Below are 22,560 nucleotides of genomic sequence, written 5' to 3' on the forward strand. Positions count from 1 at the left end.
ACTCATTTCTCCTCTTCTCTCTTCTCGGATGCATCACCGAGCACCAAGCCACCCTCATTGATCCATTTCTCCTATTTGAATCCATCCAGCGCTGAGCATCCTCAAACGCTGAGCAGGACGGGGTGCAGGATGCGGTCCTCTGGCACGCTGCAGAACTAAAGGGAGGCGCGTTGGACATGGACACCCGCGCTCGGCAAGGAGGGAAAGGGCAAGGAGCCCTTTCCCTCCAGAAAACCCTGCCACACACAGGGCTCGAGCCTCGCGGGCAACATCGCTTCACAAAGGCATTTCCATATGAACAATGAAACTTTCCACACAAACACTGGTATGACTCCCGATTAAGTGAGGAGTAACGAGCAGGCATGTAGGGACACATGAGACAGGCTCTAGTGATGAGTGGCTCATTTTGAGGGAAAATAGCTATCAGAAGAGTCTGGCACTGCCTGCTGCAGGCATAGTCTTCATTAAGTAACTTCAATGGAGACACCCAGCCGGTGTGGGACCTCTGCACAGTGGCTGGGGACTTTGCTGTGAGGCAGCAGTGAGCTGCACCCATCACTATCTGTCTGTTCCTACAGCTAATTACTCATCCTCATTTATTATGGCTCCAAAAAAACCTGATGCCCCAACGTTTCTGCACTCTACAGAGGATGGACAAGCTGCTCCAGACCTGCAGCAGCCACGAGCCATGGTCAAGCCAGTGTCGAGACCTACAGGAGGCTCCCAAGCAACACCACCACGCTTTGCCCTCCTACCTGTGCTCAACCCTTCCTTTCCTCCATGGTCCTTAGGACCTCCAGACTTTAATGCCACTGCTAACGAGACCTCTAGTCACTACTCATAGGAATTTATGGGGCTTTTTTAGCCAGAAAGACCGACCGAGGCAGCGTGCTGTGCAACGGGAGCGCCAAGGAGTGGGGCTATTTCATGGTCTTTAAGAGAGGGTCCTTCCCTGGGAAGGGGAGATAGCCCTGTGGGATTTAAGGGAAGGCAGGGAATCCCAAAGCCCGTGGTCCACAGCATCTGCTCCAGCACGTCCCCACTGTACTGAACCAGTTCACGCAGCAGCAGCGCAGCCCTCTACAAGCCTGGCAAGTCTAACGGGTACAGCAGCTTCTTGGCATGTGGTAGAGGAGCCAAGTCTGAGGGGAGAAAAAAAAAAAATTACTACAAATGTTCCACCAATTATGAGTCACGGCGCTGAGCTTTTGTTTCTGCCTTGCTGGGTTTTGCCCTTTCCCTGGTATTTCCCCAGCTCCGGCCGGGAGAGCTGCAGGGACGCCAACACCAGCCAAGGCTCTGCCAGCACCTGGGGACGGGCACAACCCCAGCCAGGGGAACCACCTGGGCTCAAAATACAACTCCCGAACCAGTACGTTTTCTTCACCTCTGCTCCCCAGGAGTACATGGCTGCAGAAATAAATCTAATGGTGAAAAGATGGAGATGCTCTTCATCCTCCTGCAAGCCTGAATGTGACACCATTTGAGCTCAGAAGATGGAAACTTCAGTATCAAACACCTCCAAGTGCCTTTTCCCACCAACTCGGATCTTCCCAAGCCATTGTACCTCACTGAGAAATCAGGAGCATCCCCAACCTGAGGGAAATGCTGTGGCTGGACACTGATTCTTGGACAGACAGCTTCATTTCATGACCCAAACGCTCTGAACCTCCAGATGAAGAGGACTCTGGGGTATCATCCATCGATCCAGCTCCTAACACAGAAGGTCGCATCCGCACAACTATTCACCACTTGTGCTTCCAGTTAGCATTGACTGTTAGTCCAAATTTTATAGCGAGCCTGCTAGTTCATTGAAGACTTTTTCCTATTTTTAAGAGCGGTATTATAGCCATGAAAAGGTCTACTTCAAAAAGAGGGCATGATTTTTTTTAAGTTTATACATATGACACAGATGATCTTTTGACTTCATACTAAAACTTCCTGTTTAGAAGTCCATCAAGTAACAAATAACAGTAGAATAATGGTTCTCTTTGTTATCCAAAATTGAATTTTGTGGTTTTAGTAGGAAAAGCCTTTTTGATGATCAAAGCCGAAGCAATAAATAGTAGTGGCTTGATGCTAGATCCAAAATGTACTTATTTTTGGAACGGGAGTTAAACGCACATTGAGCTCCTTTGGTACACACAAGAAAAGGCGGGGAAGACCACGTGCTTTGTGTATCATTTACACAGCCCTACATTTCAAGCAGACCTATTAAATAAGTCGAAATGGAGAATAAACAAACTGAAATATGGCAGATAGACTAGAGTCTAAGTGGTCTTTTTTCCTTCTGCTTCCCCGTGATGACAAGTATGGGTTAACTTCAGTGAAGCTCTTATCCTCTTTCAGCAATCATGAGCACTGGGGAAAAATAAATCACACAGCCCCAGACTCTTATTAAAAGTTACACCATTGGAAACTACACAGGGGGAGAGGAGGTATCCGATTTCAGTACAATCTCGGTCACATGTTATCATTATATTGTTCAAGTAAAAGTTAAATTCTCTCTTCTATTCCAGAAAATCCACCAGATGTCCCATAAAGGACTCTGCTGTGAGAGAAGCTAAACCATTACATCCTTAGGAACCCCGGTTTTTAAACTCAGCTGCTATAATTAATGGCAATTATCAAGTTACAATAAAAGCCATGGGCATGGGGAGCTTTACGGACGTGTATCCAGCCCGAGGAATGTTTGTTAGGAATTGCGAGCGCATATTATAGCACAGCCCTGAACGATCCAACTCCTGGCTATCAATTGTTCCCCTGCTATGGACACTTGGCAGCACAACAAAAGCGAGGTGGGCCGGCACGCTGGATTCGGCACGCGGCAGCACCGCTGCAAAACCCACCACGGCAGGAGAACCTTAAAGAAGAAGGAGAAGAGAAAATCCTCGGAGGGAAACGCACCGCCATGCCGTGACACTGGGGTGCTGTGCTGTTTAAATGCTCTTTAAAGCGCTGAGCAGTCGGGATCGGTTTAAACATCCCAAAGGAGCCACCGGTCTCACCAAACCGGTCACGAACTCTTGCAGGCGGAGAACGAGAAGAGAAAAGCCGTGGCTAACGGACCAGTACCCCAAGGGCCCCCTCCACCACAGCATCCCCCAGAGAAAGCAGTAAACCCTGACCACGTGCTCAGCAATCCGGCAACTCAGCACCCAGGTGCCGCAAAGCCCACCCCAACCGCTGGAGGAGGCACAAGGGGCTTCACCGGGATGAAGGTTTGTCTGTCTTGATCTTAGCTCTCAGACCATTAACCAGGCCATTTCTTACAGAGAAATTAAACCTGGTCCTACAGAAGGTCCCTCCTCCCCTCCACACAGGCAGCCCCCAGCCTGGGATGGGCCACCAGAGGGGAAGGACGTGAAACGATCACCGCAGCCAGAGCCCAACGCCAAGCAAATGAAAGCCCCAACTCTCCGCCTGCTTGCAGGTAAAACCACCCCGGGCCTTAGAGAGCGCCATTAAATGAATGAAAGGTTGCAGGGGTGGGGCAGAGCAAAAACCAGGACCTAATTAAGCAAAGCTTTGTTCAGGAGCTTCAATGGCATCGTAGCTGGGAGCCCTGCTCATGAAAGCAGGGTTTGCACTTGGGGCCAGGACCCAACAGGTAACGCAAGCTGGACAGACTCAGCAAGAACTACCACAAAGCAGCATCGTTTGAAACGGCCTCGCTGCTCCTGCCATGAAAATGGTGACGGCGCACAGCCCCACCCCGCGCCAGCCCACGACCCCGGGGCTCAGGTGAGGTCTGGGTGGCTTCCACAGGGGCCACACGTCGCCCTGCGGCCACCTCCCAGACATCCCTGCTTGTCCCAGCACGCTCATTCCACAAACAGCATCTTATCACAACATGCGGAGCGCAGACGTCTCTGAACAATCAACTCAAATAGCTGCTCTTCTTTTCCTTCTTTTCAGACCGAGACTATAAACCAACAGCAGCACCCCAACCCCGTCTCCTGCTCTCCTGTCCCAGCCACAAGCTCCCGGGTGCATGCGGGAAGGCGCAAACATCTGCCAACCTGAGAAGTCTCCGGGCGTGACGTTGGGTGAGTTTGTAGCCTCTGTTTCAGTGTAAGACAATGTGGAATCTGATAGATCTGGGAAAAAAAAAAAAAAAAAAAAGGCACTTTTAGTCCTCCTGCGTTTGCAAGCGCTACATGAGCACCCGTGGCTCTTCAGCTTCCCATCATCTCCCCGAGACAAACTCTCTGACGGACCAGAAAGCACCGATTAACTTTGTACCTCTACCATGCAAATGCAAAGTTTGAATTGCTTCGACCACAAAAATAACTGCAGTTAAGTTGATCAAACAAGTAGGAACTTGGTGCTTACTGGATAAAGTTACATTAAGCCTCTAAACAACTCAGAGTTACTATACTTAATTATCACCATTAAAATTCTTGAAGCTGTTTATTCTTGCTTCCTTCCTTCCTTCCTCTTTGCTGAAGCGAAGGAAACTTTGTTTTAACAAGTTAAGAGTCTTTGTTATTCTCTCTTGCTTACACCCCTCTAATTAAGTGCTCAACTGTTTGCTCACAGATTAACTATTATTTTTCCAATCAAACAAGCCAGTGAAGCAAATTTCAATCCCTGGCTGTTGTTTTAATAAAGTCACGTGTCACTCACTATCATCTCTCCCTGCAGCACAAGCAGTTTCTAAAGGGAATTAACTTGGAAGGGGGAGTGCAGGGAGGAACAACTCCTTTTTTTTTTTGCCTCCACACCTAAAAAGAAAAAAACCCAAACCATGACCAGCGAATTTTTCTTTTCAGGATGCTGTGGTCACTGCCCTGTGCCAGACAGGCTGCAGCGATGAAGGAGCCGGTCCCTGCGGCAGGCATGCGCGCACGGGCTGTGTTGCAGGCAGGTCGCAGGCAGCTCCCAGGCCTGGCAGGGCAGGGACTCACCTTTGGCACGGGGCAGCTCCCGCCTTCCCGTGGGGCTGGGTGGGACAGGCAGGCACGCTGTCCCGCTCCTATTGCCCTGGCAAACCCAGCCCATCTCCTCCCTGTCCCTGCCCCATGGGCAGCGAGAGCGGCTCGCCTCCGTCATCATCCCCGCGGTAAATCAAGAGCCACTGACTATGGGACGAAGGCAGAAATCCCACGCTCCAGACGCAGCCACAGCACCGACCCCAGCAAGAAACCCAAGAAGGAGGTGGGATTCCTCCCTTCCCTCCCGTGTCTTTGCTTCCCATTTACTTAAGCGAGAAGCAGGCGCTGAGAAAGGACGGTCAGGATGCAGTGATGCCAATTCGAACCACCTCCAAGCCAGCGTGCACCATGGAGGACCAGGATCCAAGGCTGCTTTGTGCCGGGCTCTCCAGTGGCCTTTGCTTCATGCCCAGCCTACCCACCCAAGCCGCTTTCACTAGCCTTTTTTTTTTTTTTTTTAAAAGGCTTTTATAATTCATCAGGAAAAGTGAAACGCCATTCAGAAATTATACAGCGCCGAGTTTCAAAGACTTTATGTCTCATTTTAATAAGCAGAGGAAGAGTAATAGCTGGTTCCTCCGTGGCACAGCGCAGCCAGGGCTTTATGGAAATGGCACCCAGGAGCTCCCACTCCCCCTTCGCTCCGTCATCCCACAGATTACACATGCAGACAAAACATGACGTCTGGTAACCTTTCATTACGCCTTCATTAAAAATAGCGCTTCATATTATTTTGGAAAATATGCATGTGTCTACACGGTAATTTGGTATGATAAACTGACATCCATTTACTTCTTAAAACCTGTCAGCTGATGCTTGCTCAGAAATAATGAGCAGCCATAAAATCCCGACTTGTTGGCTTTTGCCTGATGTGCCACGTAGAACCGACACCAGGACTGCACCATGAAAGAGCTGCTGGGAGATCAAAAGAGAGAAAACACATACCCAGTGGCTTTTGCTCATCATTAGGAGACAGCCGAGAGTAGGGAGGTGGTGGAGACTCTGGAAAAACAAAACTTTATGTTAGTGCTGTGCTCGGTTTATCAATGAAACCCTCGTGCTTTCTCTTTCCAGGTAGGAACTCTTCCAAGGTTACAAACACCCAATGGAAGAAAACCCACTTGGATGCAACTTGAGACCGAGAGTTTTCCAAATCTTTGAAGAAAGGGGGTTCCACCTTGATCTTTCAAAATGAGTTTTACTACTGAAAATGCTGCAGTTCTCCCCTCCGTCCCCACCCCGCATCCCGGCCTGGGCACCCGTGACCCAAAGCACACAAGATGGCACATTGCTCCCAAAGAACAACGCTTTCATCTTCTGTATTGAAGACAACCATGGCTCAAACACATACACAGACTTCACAAAAGCTCCCCAAATACTCGTCACAATGATGGAAAAAGGGTGTCGGGTGACGAAAAGACACTCCTTTCTTGGCAGATGAAGCCTGACACCACAAGCCAGGCTGGCTTCAGCCAACAAGCCACCAAAGTAACTCTGGTCCATTCCAACAAGCATCCCATGATCCCAAGGCAGCACTCAGCCTCTCCTGCCCCGCTCCCACTGACCTCGATCCAGCAAAGCTCCCAAGCACACGCTCAGCTTTAAGCAGCTGCGCATCTGCAGTCATGCGCTTAAAGTTAAGCAAGTCCTTAAAAGCACTTTGCTGAATCAGGTCACCTAACTGGCTCTTGCTGTGCTTGTAAGAGTCAAGACCACGCGAATGGGTGAAGAAGGTCCTTCATCATCTTCTTGCATTGGTTAGAGGGGGTTTTTCTTTTGAATGATGGGAGTGATTTTCTTCTAGAATTGTAACTTTGCAAAAATTGAGGAGTGTGTAACCGTCTGGGCTCTATCATGGCACCGGGATTGAGCAGACACTGACTCTGGTGAGAAACTGTCCTGAAAAGTCAATGGCATCACACTGACCCCAGACTACCACAACAAGGGTGTCTCCTCAGTTCCCTCTCGAATCCAAAAGCAAGGCACTCAGCCCAGCAACTGCAGCTCAGCTTGGATCAGTTCATCGAGAACAACCTCAGCATCCCCCATGTGATGGCTCAGGGATGGCCCGCGGTCATCTACTGCTTCTAAGCAAAGGTTCCTCATCTCCCCCAACCAAGCAAGCTGCCCTGTGGCAAGATGCTCTTTGCACAGGGTGCTCAAAAGTCTCAAAATAAAAAAATAATGGTGCCAGTGTCCCAGTGGTGATGTAACCTGTGCCATGCACAGCGGGCTGGTCCCAGGCTAGAGCCTGACCTGCCGCCACAGGGGACTTGGGTGAAGGACCGAGGTGACTTCACACCCCTCAGCTATGTCAGCCCACAGTAAAGTGGGTGACAAACGGGAACACGGACAGTCTCTGCGAGGAGCCATGCAAACAGTTGTAGAAAAGGGCATCAAGGCCTTTCCCCGGCTCCCGCCGCCATCCCCAGCGCCCGGACGGGGCAGGTGGGGCCCTGGCACAACCACCCACTATCAAAATGATAAGGAGCCACTCGATAAAAGCTCTGCTCTCTCCTACTCCCCGCAGAGGGCTTGGAGCCATACACCGCTGGGAAAACAACTGCCGCTGCAGGAAAGCGAGTTGGAAACTTTGCCCGGTTCTAAAAGAAACGCACAGTTCCCACAAATGCACATTTACTCCAAGTGAAGCAAAAAAAGCTGCTTGCAGCCTCTAGCATTCTTCGGGGGAAGCACACCCAGCGGAGAAGTTTCTTTCAAAGAAGTGATGCAAAGCGAGGCAGGATCCCGGATTACAAAATACATTTTTTAAAAAAAAAAAGAAATCAAAGCTCTTGCCAAGAAAGGGACCGTCAGCAGGAGGTTGGTGTCCTCCAGGATCCCTCTGCCCACGGTAAAAATTAAGAAATCCCCGAGAAACGCTTGAGCTCCGGCTCCCCCCTCGCCGCTTCCACGCGGGTTCGGCGTTCCCCCGTGGGCAGGGCATCCCCCGCAGCCCCCCCCCCCTCGGGGCGCCCGGCGGGGCCCTGCGGCTTTAAGCCGGCGGCGGTAATTGCGCGGCTCCCCGGCCGCTCCGATAAACAGCGAGCCAGGCTGGCGCCAGCAGGATGCAAACTGCATATTATCGCCCCTTCTGCACCTAAATAGCAGGGGAACCTCCGCGGGAAGAGGGGGGCGGGGGGGAAGGAGGAAAAAAAAAAAAAAAAAGAGAGAAAAGGTTTTTTAAACATAACCGGGAACCGCTCTCGGCTGGGCGGGGAGTGGGGAGCCAGCCCGGGGGACCCCGGGCCAGACGCATCCCAGCCGGGCATCCCCACGGGTGTTCAAATTAGCCGAGGAAGGGGCCAGAAGCCCCGAATCCCCAAACCGGGAGGGGGGGAAGACCCCGACCCCCCCCCCACACCTCTCTCTCCGCTCCTCACCTGGCCCACAGAGGCGGCTGAAGTGGTAGGGATTGCAGCAGACGGTGGGTCCGTCGGCGACGCCGAAGCTCTGGCACTCGCAGAGGGGTTTCAGCTCGGCGGGGTGCTGCAGGTCGGGCCAGCGGAAGAGTTTGCCCAGGAGAAGGTGGGGGGGCGCCGCTTGACCCCCCAGGCGCAGCTCGGTGCGGGCTACCAGCACGCAGCCGCTGGGCATGCCCCCGCGGGACTCCACCGCCTCCAGCAAGCTGTCCAGCGAGCGCTCCTTCAGCCGCTTCAGCAGCGAGTAGGTGACGGCCTTCAGCTCCTGCTCCAGCAGCAGCAGCCGCGACCGCGCCTCCCGGCCCCGCCGCTCCGGGGAGCCGCCGTCGGTCGCGCCGTCGGGGCTGAGGGGGGAGGCGGTGGCGGCGGGCTGGGGGCCGCCCGGTTCCCGCTCCTTGAAGAGGCAGCAGGTCACCGTCCGGCCGTCGCTCTCCTGCCCCCGCCGCGGGCTCGTCCCCTCGGCGCCCTCCCGCCGCGGCGGGGCGCGGAGCCGGGCCCCGCGCCGCTCCGCCATGGGGTCCCCGCGGGGTTCCGCCTGGCCGGGCGCCCCGCCGCGCCGCTCCTCCGCCTCCCGCAGCAGGCTGCGCGCTACCGCGCGGATCTCCGCCGAAGGGTTTTTCTCCGGGATCTTGAAGCTACCGGTAGCTCCGAGGTCGTGGCCGCTCCTGGCGCTCCCATCTCCGCCGTCCCTGTCCGGAATGACGCGGCTCCTCCAAAGCCGCCGCACCAGCCCTGAGCGTTTGGACCTGAACATACGACACGCGGGCGGCCGGGGGTCGCGTCGCTCTCCGCCGCCACCCCCCCGCCGCCCCCTCCTCCTCCTCCTCCTCCTCCGCGGGGCTCCTCGCTCCGCCGCCGGCTTTATCTCATCTCAGGCTGCCCGGAGCACCCGGCTCGGCGGTTTCCCCGACGGCCCGCGGCAGGGCCGCACCATGGGGGAAGGCGGCGGGGAGGGAGCGCGGCGGGGGCATAGACGGCGCCGACGCCCGCGGCGGTGCGGGGCCGCTCCCGTGGCGGCGCTGGGGCTCGGGCGCGCCGCGCCGTGCCCTACATCGGCTGCCAACGCGGGGCCAGGCGGGGAGCGGCGGGGGAGCGCGACGGCACCGGGGAGAGCCCGGGGCAGCGCTCGGCTGCGCCCCTCGGCGGCTCCACCGTGGGAGGAGGAGGAGGAGGTGGGAGGAAAGAGGGGGGGAATGCCCCGGCGCGGGGGTGCCGCCCGGCGGGGAACTGGCGCTCGGAGGTATCGATTCCCTTCGGTCGAAAATAGTAGTTTAAAAAAAAAAAAAAATTAAAAGAAAAAATTTAAAAAATTTTAAAAATTAAAAAAATATCGAAAAAGCGAAAAACCAACAGCAGAACCCAGAGCGAAGGCCGGTGTCAGCACGTGAGTTGTACGTATCCCAGAGGCGCGGCCGCCGGTCCCGCGGTCGGGGGCGCAGCGCGGTTCCGCTCCGCTCCGCTCCGCGCCGGCGGGTCCCCGCGCTCCCCCGCGCGCGCGGCTGCCGGGGCCGCCGCCGCCTCCGCGCTCGCTCCCTGGCTCGCGCCCGCCCGCCCTCGCTGGCTTTTGTGTGGCCGGGGCGCGCGCGCAGGGCCCCTCGCGAGCGGCGGCGCGATTGGCTGCCGCCCATCATGTGCCAGTCTAGACACTTTGGCGGCTCCGCGCGGCACCGGGCGTTGCGCAAACACCGGCTCAAGTTTCCGAACTCTTAAAGGGACACGCGCCCCGCTGACAACACCCCCCCCCCTCCAGTCCGACAACAACAAAACGGAGCGACCCCCCAACCCTCCCGCCGCTCCGGGGAGGCGACTCCCCCACACCCCCACATCCCCCCACGCTTCCAGCCGGGGTGTAACGGGGGGACCCGCCCGGGGGAAAGTAGGTCATGGCGGCGCAGGGGTTAACGCCGCTCCACCCCCCCACCCCCCCCCCCCTCCCGCGCCGGAGCCGCCGCGGCGGGACACACCCCCGCGATGTATCAACTTGTCCGCCGTGGCAAAAGTTCAGGCCCGGCGCACGCCCATTGGCCCGCCGCCGCGTGACGCGCGGCGCCGCCACCGCTCATTGGTCCGGATGCAGCGACAGCACCGCCCCTTTCTCCCCCCCCTCCCTCCCCTCCCCTTGCCCCAGCGCGGCGTGTCCGTGAATGAAAGACATTCCGCGGGCGCCGCGGGCCGCGCCGGGTCCCTGCGCCCGCCGCCGCGGGGGCCCAGGGCGACGGCGGCGGGGGGGGGGGGGCGGGGCGGCGTGTCCCGGCCGCGGCCCCGCGGGGGAGGCGGGCGCCGGCAGCGGGGCGGGAGGGGGGGGAGCGGCGGCCCCGTGGGGTGCGGGGGGGAGCGGCGGCCCCGTGGGGGCGGCGCGGCGCCGCGTCCCGCCCCACGCAGCCGGCGGCGGAGGGAGGGTGCCGCCGGGGGAGCTGTGCGTGGGGATGGGACCCCCCCCCCCAAAACCAACCCTAAAATGGTGATTCTTGTGACCCCGCAGCGGGAGTTCAGGCGGCCCCACTGCCCCCCGCGGGGATTCCACGGGCACGTCAGCCTCTGACCGTGGCAGAAGCGGCTCCTGCAGCCGGTCCCGCTGCTCGGGGAGCTGGGGGAGGGCGCGGGGGCTCGGCGGCACCGGCACGGCGGGACGGAGCGGGGCCTTTCCCCTCGTCCGTGGGCAGCGGCCTCGTGGGAATCCGTGGGAACCTGCTGCTAAGAGCGGAAAGCAAAGGGGCTTCGGTTGGAGGATCAGCCTGAGAATCGACTGGGGAACTTTAGAGCAAAAATAAATCTTGGCTATTTATTTCCCAACAGTTCACTGGCTAGGAAAAAAAAACCAAAACAACCCAAAACCAAAGTATTTCAACCAACAAATTGTGGACAACCTGAATGTTGGTAGTTCTTCTCTTGGCATCTCCGAGTAGCTCTTGCTGTAACTGAAGGCTTTTGTCCACATTTCCCCAAACCTGCACGAATACACCTAAGAACATAATAATATAAATACACTCGGTTAACTTAGTACAATTTTTTTAATGGCAAACTTAATTTGCGTGCTTCACCTTAACGTAAGGGATTCCAAAATACTCTATTTAAAATCCATACGTGTGTACCACTGAGGTTTGCACCAACATAACTATAATTTGTCTTTTGACTTTGGGGTTACTTCTGCCCCTCCTGACCTGTAGGACCAGGGGTAAAGCTCCTTTTCCCTTGCCCTTTTTGGGTGAGTTTTTGGAAATGTGTGGTTTGCCTTGTGCAAAATGCAATGTAAAAGCTCATATAAAGGGACCTGCTGCCTCTGGGTCTCCTAACTGCTACAGGCAGGGGACTGATGGTCCCGTGCAGCACCGTCCTCCTCCGAACGCCTCCCTCCCTACGTAGAAACCAAACTGGGAGTAAAAACAGATGATGTTATTTGGGTACTGACTCACTCTGCGTGGAAATAACGTCCCGTGGTGGCTATGCTAAAACCCAGCGCTCTCACCGACCTGCAGAGCAGCGACATTTTACACCTCGATCACCCTTTAGAGCTATTTACAAAAGTCAGCCAAGGTCCCACTGCAGTCGGAAAATGCTCTTAGCCTTTTTTTTTCACATTAGGGAATAAAGACAAGTGAAAAGGTGTGGAAGGCCTGCAAAAAAGATTCAGCTTCAGACGTGGAAGCAGAAATTGGGATTTCCTGGATCTCGGACCCAGGCAGGATCCCTGCCCATCCCCAGGCTGCTCCAGAGAGGTTCCAGCGCTCGTTTAAAATCCGCATCCATCGGCCTGTCCTGCATGACCCCAAGATTTACCTCCCTAAATGTGGCTGATGCTTTTCTTTCCAATATCGTATTTATGTCACCCAAATTATGTCACAAATGTGCAATTACCAACATTTAAATATATATCAATCTTAAATATAGCACTGTTTAAACTAAGGACAGGTCATTATTTCAGCAAACAACGTATTACTGCTTATCCAACACTATATAATCATGGTGTGTGCAATATGGTGCGAAGAACAATGGGGCTTTCATGGGGCGCGGGGCGGCCGACCATCTCTGCGGGCACAGGTATGTGATGCAGAACTCCTGATTTCACCCAGAGTGCCATCCATTTCAGCTCCTGCAACAAGAGTACATTGTTCTGTGCTCTAACGTGGGCAAGAAAAACAGAGCACTCAATTGTACTTGCCATAATGCATGTATAATTTATAGTAATGCTGGTTATTAAAGGATTTCTAGTAATTAACAGCAATGTGCTCTTTCACTGCCTTTTTTTCCCCCTTTCTTTCTTTTTTTTTTGCCTGTCATAACAACAAACATTCCTGGGAGATGCTCTGGAACACATCCTATAGGTCTTGGCACAATAGCTGGAGAGAAGCTTTTGAAAACCTGCCAGTCTTATCTGACATGGATCTCCCAGGTACTATATAAAGCCAAATCCTCTTGGGCCCAGGAGGATGGTGGGTGGCCGGGAGGGCATCGGCACCAACCTCTTCCCAAAACCAAACTGCGGCCGGGGGAGAGGGGCCAGCGCGGCCGTTGTGACTGCGGTCAAAGGCATCATCAGAGCCCAAATCTGCAGGCACGGACCGCTGCGCTCTGGGTTTCACTAGCGAAAAATAATCCATCATTTTCTGCTTTTCTTTATCTCTAGTAGTTTATATGTTTCCAGTCAAAGAGAAGGATGCAGAGGTTAAAACACAAAATTAATAATTTCCATTTAAATAATGTTTTAACAGCACAATTTCTAGATTATTTTAATGCCTTGAAAATGGGGTTGAGATGGGTACCCCGTTGATCGATGCCGAGAGGCGGTGAAGGCTGGGGGACACACTGCACCCCCATTTCACCGCCCAGGAACGGGGGCACAAAGCGTATGAGCCCAGCCAGAGAAACCACGACAAAACTGCTGCGCCAGAGTGAGGGGCTCTGCCAAAAACTAAAATGCCTCATAAAATCAGGCTGGTTTTGCTGGAAGCTGATTTTGAAAGGAACCAGAGAAAAAAAGTTTTGACAGCATCAGAATGTCTCGTTTCCTTTGTTTTAATGACATTGCCGTGATTTTCCAGTTCAAACCGACTTTTCATTTTACTCTTGCAAATGTTATATTCTGTGCGGTAACACACTGTGATAGGACTTTGGACCATCTTCAAAATGGAAAAAGCTAAAATCAGAACAAGGCATTTTGATAAATTCAAAGTTAAAAAAATGTTTGAAGAATTTTCCTTTATGGAGAATTTCACAACCGCTGGACTCCATGCTCCCAGACCTCGGCAGCTTGAAACCTTTCGTGCAGACGATGTGATCTCACCCCACCACCTCAGCGTGTGCCCCGTCCCGGGCAGGCTGCAGCCACGGCAAAGCCCATCCCGGCTCCTCCGGGCTAGAGTTGTGGCCATCCTGTGCCACTGCTCCTGGGACACACGTCAGGGGAACACATGGGTTGTTTCACATCACCATAACGCCAAGTTAAGACCTGGGATTTGCTACCTTCACGTGTTTTCCAGTCAGCAATAAATGCAGTTTGCAGATGGCTCTAAGATAGCCCGAGGTCAGTGGTTTGCACAGACTGCTCTGAAATTGCACGTGTGCAAAAACAGGGTTTTGCTCAAGTGCGGTGGATTCGCCTGCGGGAAGCACAGTTCACGTCCCGCCGACCTCGTGCCCTGAAAGTGGGTTTGCAGGGCTTGCACACAGAGCCTGCGTGCACCTGGCAGCATCACCCCCACCTGCTCGAAGCCACCCTGATGTGTGTGACAACATGCCATGGCCACCGCTGGTGTGGCCAGCCAGGCTGCAGGGAGCAGAGCAGCCGCACGTCGTCACCCGGTGAAGCTGGGACATGGCTCACAACCCTCCTCCCTGCCAGGAGATGCCCAAGTCGAGGCATTTACATCCCAGCAGAGTGATACAGCCGGGAGGGTTTTGCACTGACAAAGTTTGCGCTGGCACCTTTCCTCCAAGTGGGATGAAATTTTCGCCGTCCGGTGATCCCATCCAAATCCCCAGGGGAGCCGGTGGCACCGCGGCGGGTGCTGCGTTTGCTGCCTCGGTCCCGCCTGTCCCGCGAGGCTCAGGGGGTGAAGCGGGGCCACAGCAGGCAAATTTCTTAGGGATGAGTTGAAATTAAACATCCTCCAAAATTGATAAGAATCACGAAGGGGCCAGGGGAAAAAAAAAGGACAAAATCCGATAGAAATTCGTCAAATACTGTGTTTCACCAGACCTGAAATTAATGTTAATGGGTTAATGGAAACTCCACAAGGCAAGAGCTGCTGAGTTTCCAGGCTTTTCAAGGCCCTTCCCACGAGTATCTGCTGTGGGTGGGGACAAGCTGACTCACAGTTTCCAGGGCTGTAGTAACATTTCAACACCCCAGCGCTCCAGCCTTGGGGACTGATGGCAAAGAGCACATTCCCAGCAGAGTGGTTGGGAAGTTTTTTGACAACATGTTTTCTTGTGTCAGAAAATGTGAGTTTGGCAAAACCAAATTTTTTTTTTTTTTTTTTTGGTAGCAAACTACCAGTTTCCACAAAGTGCTGCTTGGAAAGGTTGCCTGAGCTCAAGCTTGGATTTCTAGTCAAACCCACAGAGGTAAAATAATCTCCCAACAGGTCCTCCCCAGAGGGTGATGGAACCCATCCGTGGGGGTGCCCACCCCAGGAGAGGCCCCTTGCTTGGAGCAGGGACGTGGACTCTCGCATCCCAGAAGAAGACCCTGCTCTATGGGTGACTGCAGCCCCATTTCTTTAAATCTCTTCTTGGTGGAGCTGGGCCAATTTGTCTAAATAATTAAGCAGTTATTCAGGGTGAAAGAGTCCGACTTTAACATTGGAGATGAGAGCACCCATCTGAGATATGGGGTATGAGGTTCAGTTCCCTGGCTTGGGTCAGGACGAACAGGGATTGAACCACAAGTCAGGTCAGTGCCATGAGTACAGGGTTATCCCCTGTGCTTTCATTTTGTAGCAAAATAAACTCAAACCATCCCAGTCAAGTCCTGCTGCAATCCAAGGAAAGCACTGGTGTCTCAGGTTTTGTAGAACAGAAAGGCTGCCTTCATCCAAACCTAATGCCAGCCTCCACAGCAGAGAAAGGTGTTTTTTTCCCCTTAATAAAAGCTGTATTTCCATCTCCTTTGAGCTGCCCCTCTCCCGAAACACAGCCAGAGGGACCTTGTTTAGCCCCACTGCCTCATTTCACATTCAGCCAGAGATGACTATTCACACACTTTCTCCATTTGAAAAATACAGAATAACTAGAAATGTATCCTTGATATGAAATTTCATTACTATCTATTCCAGGCAGCACAAAGTGAAAAGAGAAATTTTGGGGAGTATTGCAGAAGGTGCATCTCGCTCCCAGGGAGAAGGTGGCTGGGCTGACCTTCGCAGCCCAAAGTTATTCGCTGCTAGTCTCAGCGGGGGCAAAGGATGCTGAAGCAGAAAGATCTGTGGGGTGCAGCTTCCCACGGGATCCCATCCATGGAGAAGAAACAGCAGCAAATACCGCAGCAATGAACACAGACCTCTTACAATTTCCAAACCATTTGCATCTGCCGTTTCCTCTAGGCTAAATTGCAACTTTTCCAATGGGAGAACAAGCCAAAGGACACCTTGGCTCTTGTGTCAGTCGTAGGGCACACGGTGAAACACAAAGCAGAAGAAGCATCTTCTCCTGTCATTCCCAATGGTGCTGAAATCCCAGCCGAGACGACCACTTCTCTTTGAGCAGCCTCAAGCAGACACCTTCAAAAAAATCCAGCGTAACCTCAGCAAAGCAGAGCTGTCTGTACATTGAGAAGGATGAAGAGCTCCACGAAGCGTGCCGTTACGGGGACGGCGATCGGCGAGTGCTGCTGCCTTCAGCCCATCCAGCTTTCTGCTGGCCGCCTGCACGTGGCTGTGTCTCACTCAGGCGCACAGCAGGTCCGACCGGGAAGGCACAAACCAGCCAGGGAAAACGGAGAAGCCGTTGGACTTGAACTGAACCCAAGCCAAACTTCTTCTGAGGTTCAGCAAATTTCATGTCAATAACTTTTATTCCTCCTCCTGCAGCCAATACGCTTCCTGAGCGCGGGCAGCCGCCATCTCCTGCGCGAGCCCGTCCTCTGGCCAGCTGGGCAGATTCTCAAATTGGGCAAGATCTGATTTATCAGCCAGTTCCTGCTGCCTAATCAAACCCAACCCTCAAACCTCCGGGGTTCCCCTGTACCACCTCCTTACGCTCTCCCTCTTGATCCCACGCAAGCACCGTTAATTTACCTGCACCGTATTTTTTCTTACAACACTCTGGGGAGGCAGAGGAATTGCTGTTAATGTCCCCTTGTATTCATCCGGAGGGCTTGTGGTGGGAAGGACCCTCAGAGACGCGACAGTGCCCAGCTCCCACGGAGTCCGGTGGGACGCAGAGATCTAATTACCTTTGCTGGTGTAGGGGAAAGTAATTTCCCCAAGGTAACAGGGAGTGTCTGTGCTGGAGAAGAAAACAGAGCTCATGTGAAAGTCTAAGACTGGAAAACCTCCACCTGAAGAGGACTGTGGTGGGACACAGGACCCGCCCTGGGTGTCCACCTGCAAGCAGCCACGTGCACTCACCAGCCAGGGAGCCCCTGCACAAAACCAGTCCTTTCTTTTCCGTTTTCCCCAGCTGAGTGCACTGGATTCAGACTGACAACTGCTGAGGGCTGCTGCTCGCTCAGGAGGTTGGTATCATCCAGGGGAACACCGCTCCCAGGTTTCAACGGGCTTGCTGCTCCAGTGCCCAGTACCTATGAGTTGGTTTTGTTGGGTGGATGCTCACTGAAACAGAGCTGATAGTTCCAGTTTGCCCCTGGTGTCAGCATCTAGGAGAGGCCAAATGGCTCATGGGGACAGAACTGTCCTCTGAGGAGGTTCCCCAGCTTTCATTTGCAGCTCTTCTGTCCAGGATGACCGAGGGTAGAAGTTCCTAAACTGCTGTATGCACCCAATGAGTGCTGTAGAGAAGATGGAGGCGGTTAGGCCACTGGTCCTCTGGACCTGGGTTTCTGAGGACTTCTTAGGGTTGGAAAGCAAAGCTACAGTTTCTCAAAGCAACAGAATCTTGTGGCCCTACCTCTGCTTTACAGATTCACTAGACAGCTGCAGGACGCGGATCTCCTGACCACCAGTGTGGCACAGGAGGGACCGACAGGCATCATTACTGCTCTGTGCTCTGGAACGAAGCTGGTGATGCGGAGGAAGATCTACCTGCCACCAAACCTTTCAGTGTCTTTCCCGATGCCACTGACAGCAATTTTCTGAGTCCTTCTGAAATGATGATCTCATAAAATGAGGCATGTAGGTGGAGAGGATGAAGACATGGACTCCTGAGCCTTAATCTAGTAATTTATCCAGGAGGACATCCTACCTTGTGGTCAGTTATGAGCAACCACTCTCTAGTGGATCCTGCAGCAGTGTGAGCACAGTGATCGTCTCCCAGGACCCACACGAGGAGGTACCAGTGCAAGACAGAGAAGTGGATGGGGAGGAGAAGTCACACTCAGCCAGTCCAGGATGATGCAGCCTCTGAGACTCTTGCAGCAGAGAGATGGATGTGCTGAGACCGGCCATCTGTCTGCATGGCAGCAGTTTGGGGATTTCTAGGCCCCCAGAAACTCGTAGCATCTACCTCAGCCTCATTCTTTACTTCCCTGGTTGCAGGCAGAACAGCAGGGCTAGCCATTAAACTCCTCCTGTCCTGGTCTGGCTGTAGGAGTCAAGTAATATCACATAAAACAGATGCTCTGTTCAAATAGGAAGGGAACAACCGCCCGCGTCCACCAGAGGATACATCTAAAAACCACACCACCCATAACAAACACATAGGAGTTTGTCCTTTTTATCAGCATTTATTCAGCAGCCTGTGGAGACAGTCTGCCTTTCTGGAGCCTTTTCCAGGCAGATAACACCCAGTTCTGAAACTGCCCTTTACTTTTTTTTTTGGCTTGGCTTTGGTGAATTGTCATTCTTGAGCTGGAAAGGGCCTAAACAGTCCAGCGCTGCAGGCTGCCACCATGCTGCTCTAGCAACAAACTGCGTAATATGCCAAGCCCAGTGTCTTTGAAAAAAAAAAAAAAGACATCTACCCCTATCCATATTTACCCATACAATTTGCAAACACAAAACTGGAAGTTCCCTAGGAGGGCAGGAATAAAAAAAGGATTATTCTATTTGGACCTGGTCCAGAGAGCAGAGGGAGTATACGTATATGTCAAAAATGGATTTTAATTGAGGTTTGTGGTGTCCAGTGGTGCTCTCCTAGAAGCAGGAGCTAAAAACACGGTGGGGCTGGACGAGAAGGAAGCATAGGTTGATGAAGACATCAAAGCAGATCTGAGAAAGGTCAGATATAAATGGCAACCTGTCCGTTTATGCAATAGTTTGCTCTTCTATTTACAATGGTATTTTCTGGGAAGAGCTGGTCAGAGCCAACTAGGGCAGGCTTGTAAAAAGATAATTTTTCTCCCTTAGAAAACACAAAGACAGACAGACTGGGCTGCTGGCTTTTCTCCCTTCCCAAGATCTGCTGCCCTGGGCAATTTGTTCTGTTGCAGCAGCTCTTTGCTGAAGTGACTGGCGTCTGGTCCGCTTCAGAGCAGACGCCAGTCACTCCAGTAAAGAGCTGCTTACCACATCTTTGGTAAATATTTTCTGCAGTGGTGCAGTAGCGTCTTAAAGAGCAGCACTGTTATTTCGTAGGCATCTCCAATAATAACTCAGAGAGAAGCAGCCACAAGACATTAGCAAAAGCTGCTGCCACTGACCAAAACTTTAGAGCAGCAGGAACAGAAGTGGGAAGAGAATAGAAATAGTGACTGAGTCATTGGCTGGAGAGGCTGAATGCAGCAAGGGAGAAAAAAAAAGGCAGGCTTCAAAAGCTGGTCCCAGGACACATCTGTGGGACCAGCACACACTGGTCAGATGCTTCCTCAAATTTCTTGCAACCTCAGTATGGGGATATGAAAATCATTATGGGAAAAAGAGAATATTGGCTTCTCTGTTTTGAGCCTGGACCAAAGGTAGCCAGAGGCAATCATTGCTAAAGTACCAGAACTACATCTTTTTTTGTGTGGAAACTCTATTTTGAGTATCTCTGCTGGCAGCTGGCTGCAGGATCTCCAGGGCTTGTCATGCAGAAGTATGTGAAAATAGAAAGCAGGATTAGGGAGGAAAGGAGCTGACCCTAAAGTCATTGGCACTGCTGGGTGTTACTGAGAGCAAATCATCCTTAAATATACACCAGGACACAGAAGTACACAGTTTGGCGCAGCAGTAGCACAGTTGCTTCTTAGACACCCAGCCCACGGACCAGGCTTTGCTGAGAAAGGAGATGGTGGTTGGAAGCCAGTCAGGTCTGCAGGGGATCTTCCCCGTCTCATTGCCACACCATGGAGTGAGAAAACCCCTCTCCGAGCAGGCACCCCGCAGGGTCGGTCCTACTGTACCTTAAACTGCTGAGAAGCCGTCTCTGCCCAGGAAACTGCTGGCTCCAACCTCTCAGGCTGCTGTGAGATGATCAGAAACAGCAGCTTCCACCCTAAGGGTCTGGGCAACCATCCCGGCCACCAGCACGGACGCGTGTGGGCACAGACCCGTGGGTTTGTGCCTGGAGAAAACAGCTCTGGAGGTGCAGGTCTCCTCTACAGACCCCTTATCACCCTTCTGGAGCCACGACTGGGGTTTTCCATAATTCACCATATATTTATGACACTAAACCCTTTCACTCGTAGTTTGGTGCCAACCGTCTCTAGCAGCCAAGCCCTCAGAGGGTGTAAACTGGCGTAGCTCCTATCACCTTCAGCGGACGGGTCCCAGCCAAAATCTGACCATTTATTTACCTTCTTACACGGGCGATTACCTGGGACCATGCCTGATTGCACAGCCTGACCCTGCACGCTGGCTCTTACCCACCCTACCCAAAGTCCAGCCCGCGCTAAATCTGGCACAGGGATGCAAAACTGTCCTGCTGTCTGGAAATGGCAGAAGGCGTCCATGGCCCGTCAGGCTATCCCGGGATAACCTGGGATGAGAACAAGAGGATGGAGCACTGGCTGGCGCAGATACAGGCTGAAAATATCTGACAGAAAACAAATTTTGTATAAAGTGAGTGGTTTTTAGCTCTCAGCCTCTTTTTATTCAGCTAGTGAGTGAATAATGATTAATTCACAGTGATCAGATGTGGTGAACCATGACCAAAAAAGCAATGAGAGCGAGACAAGGAGCGTGTGCGAGTGCGGAAGAGCTCGGCTGAGGGCTTGGGCACCAGATCTGTGTGAACTGAGTCCCAGCAATTCTTGTCCCACTTTTCAAGGGACTGGCTCTCTCTTCATTGAGCTTCATCCAGCGCTGTGGTAGGGGACAGCAGCTGGTCAACAACAGCTAAAGACAAGAGTCATGTGGGAGGAAAGACAATAAATTGTCTTGCATTCAAAAAATATAATTCCCAAAGCCATGTTAGGACATCATTTTTGCCTCAGCTGCATGACCTGCCAACACCTCCTGAAGCCACCTCCAACGGAGGGCTGCTGCCCACCCCTGCTCCCACGCCCCCTCGCTGTGACACCGGCCAGGGTTTGTGACAATGACCCACCGGATCGCCAGTGCCTCGCAGCGAGGACCAGCACGCTGCCGAACGCGGGCCCACGGTCCCCATGCTCTCGACGCAAACGTTAAATGCGCAGGACGAAAGAATGACATCAACCATCCCAACACAAGTTATTAATATCATCATTAGCCAAACAACAAACGTTTCTCTCAGAGTCATAAAGCAAGGGTGGCATTTTTATTAGCTGAGGTTTCCTCCTTTTTTTTTTTTTTCTCCTTTTTTATGGCCTTATCCACAAATGCTGAGAGCCAGAGGGAATTATTTGTTACTTACATTAAAGCAAGAAGCCATCAGACCACAGCACTACAACCACTCCCCATATCATTATTTTCTTCTTCTGGATTTATATGAACCTCATTATTAAACCTTAGCTAATGCAGACATCCTAACAATGCACCGAGTGCTAATAACTGCTAAGCAGCATTATTAATTATTGTAATTACAGCATTTAAAATATATTTTGATTATATTAAAGAGAATACTTTCCTACTTTTCCAACCAAAAAAATCCACAAATGTAGCTTATTAACACTAATTCTATTCTTATTGGTAAAACTATTGTTAGATTTCAAAGGCAGTTAGTCTGGGCCCTAAAAAAATATATCACGCTGGGATGGTGTGGCATGTTCTCAAACTCTGGTGTCGCTTAGCTGGGGTGGGGGCTGGAGGGAGCTTGGCAAAATGTGTTATCGGGGATTCCGATGAGGAATTCAGTCCTTGAAGTCTGACAGCACCCAGCGCTGGTGGCCTTGAGGAGAGGCATAAATACATACACCCCCCTTAGAGCTTCCATCTCCCCTTCCATCCCCCCGAAAGCTGCATTCCGTGTGTGCTGGCGGGCTCCGTACAGACTCAGGGGAACCAGGATCACTTGTCCGAGGGGTGTCAGGAGTGGTGGGAAGCACCTATAGGCTCACCTATGGCGAGTTATAGAGCTACTGCTCTGGGTACAATATAGGGCCACGATCCTGCGACAGGCACTCTTGTCGTTAACCCTTGCCTGTAACGTTCAGTGGAATTATTCATGCTGAACCCAGACGCACAAATGGCCATATAAACACACAGCTGCACTTTTAATTAAAGATACACAGCTGCACTTTTAATTAAAGATGCGCCGAGATAAAAAGCTTCAGAAAACAATTTTAAACAATTAAAAATAATATTAGAGGTGTTTGTCTGCCCAATCTGCATGTGTCCTGAGCAGCTCGGGGAGGTTTGCTGGATTTTTAGCATCAAGAGGACTGTTTGCAGCGATTCCCCTCCGCTCGGCTGGCAGGCTGAACACGCATCCAGACATTTCTTTGCTCCAAAGAGTTAAGATTTCTCTTGTCAGGCTGTTTTTGTTTCTATTCACATGTCAGTGCCTGTCATTTATTTAGTCAATGGGACATGTCCAAGGGATGGAGACAGACTGGGTTAGTCATTCTGACCGTGGGTCGCCAGTCACTGCAAACTGCCTGAGGTCATTTCCAAAAGCGCCACTAACAATGAGAGGGAAGCTGGGCCCGGGAGACCTGCAGGAAACGGCGCGGAGATTAAAGACAGAGATAGTCCTTTGCAAAAGTACACTGGAGGAATGTTCCCTATGTTCTGTCAACAGAGTTT

At 52.5% G+C, this 22,560-nt stretch overlaps 2 protein-coding genes across 2 annotated transcripts in view; one reads left to right on the forward strand and one right to left on the reverse strand.

Annotated features, from left to right (window-relative positions):
- SMAD6 (SMAD family member 6) overlaps positions 1 to 9,897 on the reverse strand; it is a 44,046-nt gene extending 34,149 nt beyond the window's left edge. The window contains exons 1-3 of the mRNA XM_074879921.1: positions 8,321 to 9,897; positions 5,883 to 5,939; positions 4,023 to 4,100 (exon numbers count right to left, since the gene is read on the reverse strand). Of these exons, the coding sequence (XP_074736022.1) occupies positions 4,023 to 4,100; positions 5,883 to 5,939; positions 8,321 to 9,113 (928 nt within the window). The 5' untranslated portion in view covers positions 9,114 to 9,897. The remainder of the gene's footprint in view (positions 1 to 4,022; positions 4,101 to 5,882; positions 5,940 to 8,320) is intronic.
- Positions 1 to 22,560, forward strand: part of TIPIN (TIMELESS interacting protein) — a 312,013-nt gene that overhangs the window by 8,528 nt on the left and 280,925 nt on the right. The gene's annotated exons all lie outside the window — the stretch shown is intronic.

The sequence above is a fragment of the Strix uralensis genome, chromosome 11, assembly GCF_047716275.1.
Source record: "Strix uralensis isolate ZFMK-TIS-50842 chromosome 11, bStrUra1, whole genome shotgun sequence".
Classification (NCBI taxonomy): Eukaryota; Metazoa; Chordata; class Aves; order Strigiformes; family Strigidae; genus Strix; species Strix uralensis.